Source organism: Xenopus laevis, chromosome 8L (genome assembly GCF_017654675.1).
Source record: "Xenopus laevis strain J_2021 chromosome 8L, Xenopus_laevis_v10.1, whole genome shotgun sequence".
In the NCBI taxonomy this organism is placed as follows: domain Eukaryota; kingdom Metazoa; phylum Chordata; class Amphibia; order Anura; family Pipidae; genus Xenopus; species Xenopus laevis.
The window spans coordinates 98,128,746-98,141,769 of record NC_054385.1 but is presented as its reverse complement, the minus strand read 5'-3'; the positions used below and the strand labels follow the sequence as shown (position 1 = coordinate 98,141,769).

At 38.2% G+C, this 13,024-nt stretch overlaps 1 protein-coding gene across 2 annotated transcripts in view; it reads left to right on the top strand.

Moving 5' to 3' along the window:
* Window positions 1-2,730: 2,730 nt before the first annotated feature.
* Window positions 2,731-13,024, top strand: part of rbm25.L (RNA binding motif protein 25 L homeolog) — a 51,909-nt gene continuing 41,615 nt past the window's right edge. The window contains exons 1-5 of one of the 2 annotated variants that reach the window (XM_018231072.2): window positions 2,731-2,905; window positions 7,869-7,983; window positions 9,417-9,466; window positions 10,559-10,726; window positions 12,606-12,663. In XM_018231072.2, coding sequence (XP_018086561.1) covers window positions 7,884-7,983; window positions 9,417-9,466; window positions 10,559-10,726; window positions 12,606-12,663 — 376 coding nt within the window. In that variant the 5' untranslated portion in view covers window positions 2,731-2,905; window positions 7,869-7,883. The remainder of the gene's footprint in view (window positions 2,906-7,868; window positions 7,984-9,416; window positions 9,467-10,558; window positions 10,727-12,605; window positions 12,664-13,024) is intronic. The other variant, XM_018231073.2, reaches the window with a different exon arrangement.

Below are 13,024 nucleotides of genomic sequence, written 5' to 3'. Positions count from 1 at the left end.
CGTGCGTCAGGTGGGTTTGGGCTGACCTCAGCACTTCCTTTACAGGTTGTTGCTAGGGTTGCCACCTGCCCAGTATTTTACCGGCCTGGCCGTTACAAAATAATGGTTGATCCCAATGTTATTAATAGGTAAAAAACGATAAATATATATAGAAAGGCCGGTATTTTTTTTCCAGAAAAGGTGGCAACCCTAGTCGATGCCTCCCAGAAACGCATTCAAACTTTCCATAACCTACCAAATTTTGTGAAAATGGACATGGTATTTAGAGGGTGTGGCCATAAAATGGGCATGGTCAAAATTGTTTGCTGCGCAGGGCAGATTCTTTTTGTCCCTCTTTCCAGTTTTGATATGGTGATGAGAGCACTAGCAACAAGGGTCTTTAAATTCACGGTGATCCCAGTTTCACAGAAGACTACAAGCTAAACTCCACCGGCATTAAAAAAGCTCACTGCAAGAAGCATTTCAGAAACGTATAGTTGAAATCCAGTCGGTATAGTGTGTACATGATGCCTGGCATAAGGTGAATTCATCCACCTTAAAGGGGAACTATCACGAATATGAAAATTTTGTAGAGAGACATGACTTCTTGTGGTTTTAATAGAGTAGGCTCTAATACTTGTTATAGGCAAAAGGAACGCTAAAGATATATTGGATTTAACTGTCAGTCAGACTACCAACTCCTGCATGAACAGAGACTGAAGATGCTGAGGGGGGGGGGGATAGTGAAAAGTATCAGAAATGGTTCAGATTTTTTAATTGATTACAGTAGAACTCCCAATTTATGTTTTTCAGGGGACCAGAAACAAATGGTGCAAAATCCAGGGCATGGCAGAAGTGTCTAGAAGTGAAGCATCAAGGGAAAAGCCAAGTCTCATCAGACAATCCAAACAGACAGAGGGTTTGGCATACCAATATTCAAGCCGAAGTCAGAGGTACGGGTGATTGTAACAAATAATCAAGACTTTTCTGACGCTGAGAAGATACGGTAGTGATTGTTCATGAGCCCCTTACAACAATCTGAGGACCATGAACTTGCTTTCAAATTTTTGGAATTAATAGAAATTAACCTTTTAGGGCAAGAATTTGCCCAGTAGGTCTCAGAAACAGGTCAACCAGTGATATATAACTATCCAAATTCTTTAGCTATTTTCAATTGTTTTCACATACAGTAGTAGGTAAGTAATTATGCTGACTACAGCACATCATGTTCCTTTCTGGAAAGTCCCAAACGTTGCAAATAGACAAAAATGTATGCAACAGTCAGCAAATAGAATTAGATAACATTAATCTGATAAATAATCCCATCAAAAGAAGGGAAGTGTTAGATACTAGACCCTTGACTATGGATTTAGCCTCGCAACTGTTGATTCCACAGATGTATTAACCAATCATAAAAAAGGGTGTATGCTTTTATACTTGTTAACTCAAAAACTGTTTCAATAAAAAAACTATTGAAACATAAAAAACAGAACATGCATATCATACTCAAGATCCAATTAATTCTTTAGCTAATGTATGTAATTAAATTATGTTGATGATGTTTGTGGAAGGCTAAATAACATATTATGATGTATGCAAGAGACAACTGTCCATAGCTGCTGAATTTTATGATAGTAGTCTGGTCTTGGTGCACTTAATCAATAAACTTCCTTCTTTGATTGAGCATTACAAGGGTCTCCAGGTGTGGTGATTTCCAAGGAATTCAACCAGACTTCTCAATCCTTTAAACGGCAAGTATTATTACCAAAATAAAAAATACACTTTTCTTTTAGAATAAATATATATATATAGTCCTACAGCAGAAAGCAAGTGGCACAAAAGTTTTTTTCCTCCATTGATGGTGAGCACCCAGCCTATGGTTTTTTGAATGGTGAGTTCTAATTGAACAGTGTTATAATTATATATATATATCTATATATCTATATATCCACCATGTAATTAAATAGATGACATGTGTAGTTGTACATGTGACATGATGTCGAATAGAATAACCAGTCCGCAGATGGACAAAACTTGTCCCGGGAGTCATATATCGGCAAGAGAGACACGAGGGGCACTTTAAAGATCCAAATTTTTTTGGAGGGAACCATGATATCTCCGATCATTGTGGTAAATAACTTTTTATTGGATCTCCCACAACCAATAAATCCCTCAAATTTTGGCCCCTATGATAGCCAAACATGGGAGGATTGGGACTGATACTGTCAGCTTTTATAATTTTCCAATTTGATATACATATATAAAAAGATCCTTGTGGTGCCCGCTCTCTGTCTCCTTTGAAAATGAGGCGCACAATCAATTTGAATAATATAAGTGATGAAGGGATCAGCACACTCTTGTAAAGTTGAATCAAGTGTTTTTATTTGTAACACAGCATTGTCCAACGTTTCGGTCCCACCTGGGGATAAAGCAATAGAATATAGCATGCACTCCGGTATAGTTTCTTCATTTATTAAACAAATTACTACATCAACTATGGTCTAAAACCTTTCTCAAGATGTAATCCACCAACCTCCAAACAAGGAATTTAAAAATAAGCACCTGCATTGAGGCCACAGGGCCAACATACAAAGGGTTGGTGAGCAACATGTTGCTCAGGAGCCAATGGTGTTGTCATCTGTCACTTCCTCTACCAAGATGGCCCCTGCATTACTTCATTTGCATTTTCAAGATGGCAATCAGTCGGCACGCCCTTCGCAATCACCACAGCGATTCTCTCCTCCTCCTTTTTTCTCGAAATGCATGCTGGGTGCCTGGTGAGCGGCGCTGCGGCGTGAGTAAGGCCTAAAGAAGGAAGCGCGCCAGGGCGTTTGTGTGAGATCACATATACCACAAGCAGAACCGAGCGGAGGCCTGGAGATCAGTCTCCCGTAACCCGGGCATAGAAGCGTCCCCTGCGGGGAAGGTGAGTATGGCCAGGCCCTGTGCTATGGCTCCTTTCTTTAGGTCATTTAGTGTCTGTACGCGGAAGCATGGTGTGGGGCGATGGAATGGCGGAATCTAAAGATCTGCGGCTTATTTGTAACTGTATAGCGCCACATGCGTCTTCTCATGTGTGTTGCAATATCGTAATTAAGGAGAACGTGTTCCGACTGAGGAGACCAGATCTCCCGGACTGGAACCCAGCGTTTTAGTTATTACCCTCTCTCCCCCCAATTGTCCCGTATGGCGTATCGATTGTTTTCACAGCAAATCACGTGGTTAACCTTAGTACTGGATGAGCAATAGCGCCCCCAGCGCCCAACTCTGCCCCTCCTCCCAGTATAAGTGACATATTGGAAGCTGAGCATCTGCACTGGCTCTAACATCTCACACTGCTTTCCCATATGGAAAGTAAGTTGCCCGTGCAGTGTAAGCTATTCCAGAAGTCCCTCTCTCCGACAGCGACAGAAACGCACCAGACAGGCACCTGTCAATAAACACAGACATCTAGTATTACATTGTTTACATTGGCAACTTCAGGCTGTACACTGGTGCTGTAGGTACAGGCAGCCTCCCATGTCACCTATGTGTGTCCTACATCACCAGGCTAAGGTGCCCTCCAGCCCTGTCTGTTTGTAGGAAAAAAAATGGTTTGAAATCAACTAAATCTATGTGGCCTTGTGCAACAAGGTCTCATACAAATAAAAAAATCAATCAGGTTCTAATTTATAGTAAACAAGGGGTATTAGTGCTTATAGGATAAGGAAACCATTAAAATAAGTGAATGTGAAATTGATGAGGGCGTTATTCTAAGCACTTTCGCAATTTAGATTATTGATTTTCGTTTAACTCCAATATATTAAGGGATACATGTACTAGAGTCCTGCAGCGGGTCGGGTACCCGCAAAAACCTGCGGGGTGCGGGTATAGACGCGGGTTTGTGGGTCAGGCCACGGGTCTTCTCAGTAGCGATATTTTTCTGGTCACTTTTACTTCCCATTTACAATGATAGCACTTCCTGTTTTACTCCAAATTTTTCTGATCACATCTACTTCTGATGATGTCACTTCCGGTTTACAATGACCACACGTGATGGTCAGCAGGTCGCAGGTCCAGGTTGCGGATAAGGTTCTTGGGGGTTGGGTAGCGAGTCCAAGTGGGTAAGAATGCGGGTTGCGTGTCTGGGTTGCGGATTGCAGGTTGCGAGTGCGGGTCCCAAAAAATGGACCCACGCAGGACTCTAACATGTACTGTTAATATGAATGAATTTTGTTCCAAATACACCACCTGCAGTAGTCAAGAAAGTTGTCCAGAGAAAGAAAGAGGCTGCTCTGATGTTCTTCTACTTAGGAAAGATTTAAGAAAGGTTTCTAATTTTTTTCCTAACCAGAAGAACATCAGAGCCACCTCTTTCTTTCTAAGTACAACTTCTTTGACTACTGCAGGTGGTGTATTTGGATTAAAATTCATTAATATTAACAGTACATGTATCCCTTAATATCTTGGAATTAAAAGAAAATAATGAATATAAATTACAAAAGGTCTTAGAATAGCACCCTCATCAACTTTACGTTCACTTATTCTAAAGGTTTATTTATCCTTTTATAAGCGATACTTTTCATCTGTGCCCCTTACACCAGCATTCTGTTCTGGGTTCGGATTCCTACGGAGGTTACTATTGGGTGCTGTTGTTGTTTTGGTAGAAAATCTTTTTTGGGCTGAACACTTTGGCAGCTCCTTCCCAGCATTTCTGCTGTAGTTGAATTGTTGCTATCCTTGTATCTATGTTTCTGTCTGAGTTGCAAGTGCCTTTTCCTTGTGAACTCCGTTCTGCCTGTGCATACTGTTTTGATGGCAGTTCATTTGCTTCTCCTTGAGTAGTTTGCAATAACTCCAGTTAACACTATCAGTAACTGTTTTATAACCGGGCAAAGGCCATTGATTACTTTTAGGGTACATTTTATGCTTTTGGGGCCATTCACTATATAAGCAGACTACATAGGTTTTTGGTGCGCTACATGCATAGAATTGAGTTTTAAAGGGAAGAAGTGCCAACCTTAGTTTTCTTTCATATTAATAGTTCATAACTATTAACATAAATGGTTTTGAATTTATTTGCCTTTGTAGCAATATTTTTACCTTAAAAAATGTTAAATCATTTAAAGGGGTGGTTCACCTTTAAGATAACTTTTGATATCTTATAGAATAGCCAATTCTAAGCAACTTTTCAACTGGTCTTCATTATTTATTTTCTATAGTTTTTTTATTTTTATTTATTTGCCTTCTTCTGCTGACTCTTTCCACCTTTCAGATAGGGGTCACTGACCATATCTAAAAACAAATGCTCTGTAAGGCTACAAATGTTTTGTTATTGCTACTTTTCATTACTAATCTTTCTATTCATTCCTTTCCTATTCATATTCCAGTCTTATATTCAAATCAGTGTATGGTTGCTAGGATAATTTGAACCCTAGCAACCAGATAGCTGACATTTCAAACTGGAGAGCTGCTGAATAAAAAGCTTAATAACTCAAAAACAACACATCATAATAAATGAAAGCCAATTGCAAATTGTCTCAGAATATCACTCTCTACATCACACTAAAAGTTAACTTAAAGGTGAACAACCCCTTTAATGAAAAGTAAACCATTTTTAAAAACAATTGTATGTGTGTCTTAAAAAATTAATTGCAGTGTCCAGTAAAACATTTTTAAAAAATGACTTGTTTTCCAGCTATATCTGTAATAGAACAATTAGGCCAGACTGGCCTGGGATCTTATCTCAATTTCTTCATCTAAATAACAGTTGAATTTTAAGCACTTGAAAGGAAACTATACCCTTGAACATTTGTATATGTGCCATTGAATTTTCTGTGCTAAAGTTTATTATTTGTACCTGTTTGTCACCATGTTCTAATACGAACCAAGGTCACTGGTCGTTTACAGGTTGACAAAAAAGTTGAGCTGACCCTAACCTGCCGTCTCCCAACCTGGTGAGCAGTGAATATTTATATATCCGCAGTTGACCTGCCCACTGGTGATGTGCAGGTCGATGAAAAGTAAACCTGTCTGGCCCCTCCCCTCCCTCCTATGAGCCAATGAATGGAGAGCAGTGTGTCTTTTAAGCCTAAAATACTTTATGACATAAATGGTGGCCATACATGGACTGATTAAAGCTGACTGGTTTAGCTCTTCTCTATCCAAGTTAGTATGGGGGCCATCCCAACAGCCTGGCTGACTAGTATCTGGCCAATTTTAAACATTTTGATCTGGTTGGCTGAAGAGTGCAGTAAAATTGATTTTGCATTTTGACTCTTAAAGGGATTGTTCACCTTCCAAACACGTTTTCAGTTTAGTTGTTTTCAAATTACTCACCAGAAATTGACTTTTTTTCAATTGCATTCCATTTTTTACTTACCGTTTTTCTAAAATCAAAGTGTAAAGTTGATTGTTCACGTCTCTTGTGTTTCAATCTGGCAGCTCCGTGATCCAGGTGCGGATACTGAACTATTACATTTAATTGTAACAGAATTTGCTTAATTTAACTGATACATTTCTCAACTGTGGAATATTGGCAACTATTGTATCAATTCTAACAGCTTCCTTTAATAAAACAAAGGGATTCTGCTCAGCAGGAACAAACATAAGAAATGTATCAACTTAATGTATCGGTTTAAAACAGGTTACAGGCAGGCATTTTATTTATTTACAAAGGCTTGGTATTACAGGTTATTGTACAGAATCGACCAAACCTATCCCTTTGTAATCGGATTGTAGGTCTACTACACACTTATCATGATCCATTTGCTTTTCTCATCATGACCTGGGAAATCCCAAAGCAGGAGCTAGTTCAACTACAACGCTCAACATATAGCACGGCAGCCGAGTTGCAGTAGAACAGCTGGAGAAGCATTCAGATCTCCCCGGTAATAGGGCGGGGTTACAGTGCTCCCAATTTTCAAGTTATACAGACCCCCGTCTCTCAGCAGCGCACATTCCGGCAAAGCGACCCCCCCTCAGCGATCACCCAGCGGTTGAAGGAGCAAAACATTACCGCCCCCCCCCAGTCTGATCCTCATTTAATTCCCTGAGCAGCAGCGCTCGCCCCCCCCCCGTGTGTTTTTATGTAACGCCCTGCCATCATGTTTGCTGGAGATTATGTCGCCATCAGAAAAGTAGAGATGTAATTATACAGAGCAAAGACCCCCTGACGCACAAACCCTTCCAACTCCCTGCTTCAACACTGAAACTCCATTCCCCCCACTTTCCTCGGCTGGGTTGCAGGCCCCATCAGGGTGCAGGGGCACGAGACTCGGTCAGTAGCAGCAGGACCTGATAGGGAACTGAATTTTTTTTATTTAATAGAAATTTTTCATAGATAAGGTAATTAAGAAATACAAAAAAAAATAAAAATAGGTAAAAAGTAGATTAAGAGCAAATAGGACAATTTCAGCAATGTTCAATACAAATTAAAGTGTACAATATACACACGCAACCAGAGGCTTTAACAGTTATAACAACATGATGCTGCTAAAATATTGTTGCTAAAAGAAGCTATATGGTAGCTAAACAAACCCCCTACTGGTTTCTATTTTGCGGAAGTAGACAGACAGACAAGCCTGTCTTTGCTTGTGTGACTGCAGGGCTGTGATTGGCTGCCCCCTTCCTACTGTGCTTCTGGCAAAGACCATTAGGACACGCCATCCCTCATTTGAAACACGGACAGGGACCAGTGACCATCTATAGGGAATTCTAATAAAGGGGCTATTTTTAAAGAAAATATTAATTTTTAGCACCATGTAAAAGCAACACCATATATTACTCATAATTGCCTACAACATTAGGGTTTTTTCATTTTATCTTGTATGTATGTCTTCTTTTAACAGACCTCTGGTTAAATAGCTTTGTTCAACCTATCTTATACTAATATGCGTTGTGTTCCGTAGGTTGGTATTATAAATATGTCTTATCCACCACATTTGAACCGCCCACCCATGGGGATTCCAACTCTTCCTCCAGGGATCCCACCACCTCAGTTTCCAGGCTTTCCACCACCTCCTGGTAAGTATTGGAAATGTAACAGTTGTGACATCTCTTAGCAGAAACTAAGGTTACATATCTCTTGGCAGAATGTGAAGTTTCATTTCTTTTTGCCTCTTGCTTAATTTCATTTTCTGTGATAATGGTCCTAATTCATCTTGCAGTTTCAGCCTTGCATAAGATTCTATTTGTTCTAATACTAGCTGTTTATCTTTTCTGGTTGTCCTCTCACGGGAAGCCATATTGTGGCAAAGTCTTGCATTACTGCCGATGTTGCTGGCACAAAAGTTCTAGTTATGGAATACACAAGGCATAGCCTTATCAGGATCAGCTGCCTAGCCTAATTTATAGGCTATACTAAGCAATACACTGTGTAAATTGCTAAACTATATGCCATAGTTAGGAGTGTAATGCTAGTAAGCATACTCTGTCTATGCTATAGCTACTGATGTCCCTGAAAGGTTTACAGTAGAATACTACAGTGACACACGGTTCTAATCCTTTATCTCATTAATGCTCAGCACTGCCATTTAAGGACAAGTGAACATGCCTGCCAAGTGCCAAATAGCTAAAGCAAAAATCAAAATAAATCCGCAGAACAAATCATTGAAAAAGCTTCTATATCATGATCTGCTACTTTTCTCACATCCTAACAGGCTGCATCTGGGAAAAGTAGTTTGTTTATAGAAAGGGCTTCTCCATGTACTTCTGATTTTGTTTTAATTGTGCTTGTTGGGAACAGGAAGTAGAGTGTGACTTTAGTTTCAGTTAGTTCCAAGAAATCGCAAAAGCTATATATGGTTATATTCACTAAAACAATATGCCTAATGTATAATCTACTTTATACAGGAGAAGGCAAGATCTGACTGACTTCCATTTGCCTCAATTTCAATAGGATTAGAAGAGATAATTGCTTCCTGACTTCAAAATGGCTATTGGGCCAGTTCCTGGTTCCATGCACTGCGACTAGCGTCATACAATATTCCTAATTATATATTTTCTAGTTGCATGTCATTCAGAAATACAATTGTGTATTATATGATTTTGTTGTATGAGCATGTTTTTGCTTGTTGTGTATTACAGGTATGGGATCTGTTATCCAGAAAGCTGAGTTATGGAAAGGCAGTCTCCCATAGACTCCATATTATCCAAATAGTACAAATTTTAAAAAATTATTTTGTTTTTCTCTGTAATAATAAAACTTTAACTTGTACTTGATCCCAACTAAGAAACAATTAATCCTTATTAGAAGCAAAACCAGCCTATTGGGTTTATTTAATGTTTACATAATTTTCTAGTAGACTTAAGGTATAAAGATCCAAATTACGAAAATATACATTATCCGGAAAACCCCAGGTCCCAAGCATTCTGGATAAGGGGTCCCTTACAAAGAATCGTCTGGATTTGTTCAATCTGAAATATTTACTTTCCTGTGTTGTTTGCTATATTTATAGGTACTCCAATGATTCCTGTACCAATGAGTTTAATGGCACCTGGACCAACTGTAAGTCTGACGAGTAGCATTGGATGTGTGTATAACCTACTACTAATATTGCATTTACTGTATGTATCTGCAAATGAAGACTCCAACCCTGATAAAAAAAGTACCATAATTTTGGCGCCTTAGATTTTGTTTCTAAACTACTTTTGTGCCTATGCAATGCTGCTTATAGATCAAAAGGCATAGGAAGTGAAAGTATTCAAGTAAGCTTTTATTTTGTAAAGAAATTTTTTTTTTTTTTTTGTTGCTTGCATGGGGAGGGGGGTGTATTTCCTGGTACTACACACCTGAAACATGGGATTGATATAAGCATGCAGAATACATGAACAATCTGCTACCCACTGTTTAGAAATAAATGTATTATCAAGCACACTTCAAGTTTATTATAAGGAATTCCTCCATTCCAGAAGTGAGGGTTGAGTAGCGTCTTAATTATTATGTAGCCGTACTGATTTTACTGAGACTGGGTGTTTATTCAGGCACACTTAGCCTTGTCATTGATGTTTCAATTCAATCTTAGTTACTAGACATTAAAAAAACCTTACAGTTCCTTCTTGCCTACTTTCCACTTATCAAGCAATAAATGTCCGTGACTGTTTTTTAAGAAAGAAATTGATAAGCAGAATTTACTTTTTTAATTCTTTATTTATTAGTTACAACACATTAATTAATAACAGTTAATGAATTCAGTAGGAATTGATTTGGAAGGTTAATTAATTGATTTCATTAATTGGCATTTAGCATTATATACACTGATACATGACAATTTTATTGAAAACAGACTGATCAACTTGTATAAAATTCCTCATTTTGTGTATTTACGGGATATTCTCTCTTCATTTTTAAATATTTGACACCTACTGACCGTCAGATCCCTGTATATACCCTACTAGAGAAATCTAGCTATATTGCAGGTGTATCCACATTCAATTTAGTGCCTGTTACTACTGCTCATCAGACCTTAGTGTTCAAGTGTAATACTGGTCATTAGCGTATGGGCAATAATTTGCATCTACATTCCTTGCATCTAATTGTTTTTGTGTGATCTATGTATAGTTGTTTGTTGGAATCTTTATCAACTCTTTCTTTTAATAGGTATTGTTGCCAACAGTATCTATGCTTGGAAAACACATGGGGCCTCGGAAAGACATGATTGGGCTGAAGAATAAAGAAATTGATGACAACAGTGGTCCTACTACCACAGTGTTTGTGGGAAACATATCTGAAAAGGCATCAGATATGCTCATTAGGCAGCTCTTAGCTGTAAGTCAATCATTTTGTGTATTTACGACATATGCCAACAGCAATAGTCTTTTGTGGCGTTATGTAATTCTGTTTTATGCCTATGTACAGACACTCCACATAATGATTTTTATGACATACTGTTGTATATTTGATTCCAAGGGAATTGAATGTATTTAATGTATTTTGTGATGATACTTTGCTAATCTAACTTATGTGTACCAACAGTGTCCTGAAAAAAATGCTTCTTAGTTTGCTAAATTTTTAATGCACACACTAGGGCCACAGTCTCCTTTCAAATTTTTTTTCACTTTGCAAGTGCCGATTCCATTCCCTCCACAATAAATACACTGGTGGCATACTGTGAAAGACTGGCCCACCTTTCCCATCATTTTCCAGTTTGCCAGCACTGTGTATTTCTTTGTTAGGGGGCTTTGCAATATGCTGGAGAAATGTAGCTTAAAGAGAAACTTTCATAAATGGTAAAAGTTTGAGCATCACTCAAACATAATAGGTGAAGGTGGGTGCAAAATATAGTGGGAATAGGTAAATAGAGGGGGAGAAAAATGTAAACTAATTTGGGGAGACTTGAATACAAATATAAAGGTAACTGAAAGAGAAGTAGATTGCAAACAAAAGAGGAAACCGTGGGTGCAAAAGTTAACAAATGGAAAAGGTGAGAAATGGAAAAGAAGCTGAAAGTTGAATAATGGTGAGGGGAAAAAAGAAAATTGCTTTTAAAAAGGAAAGGGAAATGCAATGCAGAAATGAAGATAAAGTAGTGAAAAGTTTAAGAGAAATGAAGGATAGAGTAAAGAAGTAAAATAATAATCTGAAAAGTGGGATGAAAAAGGTTGCGTGAAGGAAAACTAAATAAAAAGAAAAAATTAGGGGTGACTTGAGAAATGGAAGAGGAGAACAGAGATAGGAAAAAAAAGAATAGGGTGGTTTAGACCTTCTTTAAAGGTACAGTTCAGCGTAAAAAAAAAAAAACTTGGTAAATAGTGTTGGGGAGCACCTCCCATCAGTAATTGAGAACAGTAAATGGTGTGCAGGGTCAAGTAGGCAATTCAATGTGAAAAGGAGAGAAAAAGAACTGAACCATATTTCTGCACTCTCCCATCTGTTTCAGCCAAAGTCTCCTATAGAAAATTGAAACATAATTTTTAACAATCAAATTAAAATAAAAGGTTGTCCAGAAATCAGCAATTAAAGACAGGGTTAGTAGCAGGGAAACTAATTGACCATTTATCGGTAATGATTAAATGGCTTAGGAGCTCAAATCCTTAACCATCTCAGGCTCCAATCCACCACCATCCCCTTCGCCCGCATTGAATCCTTTCCTAGATAATAGATAAGCAAATCGACACCTAGTGTCTTTTATACGTGACTTTAAATATGCTGTGCATCACGCACTTGGTAAATTGGAGAATGCTAGCCAACCCCTTCCCCCACAGAGTATTCCCTCCTGGATAGCTGCCCCTTAACTGTGTCTGTTACGGCTGCCTGGAAACCAAGAGAGCTGCAAAGCAGGAAGTAGTGTCCTGGCTATTATGTTAGACATCCAGTCGCTCCAGCCCATATACATTACATTTTTGTCTAACTATATTGAAAACATTTTTTATTTTGCCCAGCCTTACTATTTACCCAGTTTTTATACTGAACTGTTCCTTTAAACCACTATTGGCTCTCCTCGTCATTAGAAAAGTGCAAGTATTTCCAATGGGAGATGGCAAGGGCAGTTTTGGATGCTTTGTGGCTTAAGTGTGCTGATGCCATGTTTGCAATCAGGCAGATTGGGAAACATATAATGTTTTGTGTGTAATTTTTAAAATTCATAGTTTCTGTTTAGCTATGAGGTCACATTATATTTTTTTTAACTTTGTCGTTACTTTAATAGAAATGTGGCTTAGTTTTAAGCTGGAAGAGAGTGCAAGGTGCATCTGGGAAGCTTCAAGGTTAGTATCAATGATTAATAATTTTAAGCCCTGCTATTGGGTGTTGTATTTTTACTTGTTCAATAAACAGACATGATGTTTGTCTATAAAACTCAAAAGACCATACCTAGCTGCATGTTAAACCTTTGATGTTGAGGCAGGCTGTTGCAATTTTTTCCTTCTGCTGAAACGAGATGTTTCAAAATTCACCACATTTATAATCAGAACATAAAGAAAGAAAATATAGTTTGTAATCATTATTTTATATATTTGTACAATAATAGCTGTGGCATGCATAGTTCAGTCATTATGCATGGTGCAGTCATTACTGCAGTAGTTGCTATTTTTAATATGCAGCATTATCCAGTAATAACTGTTGATA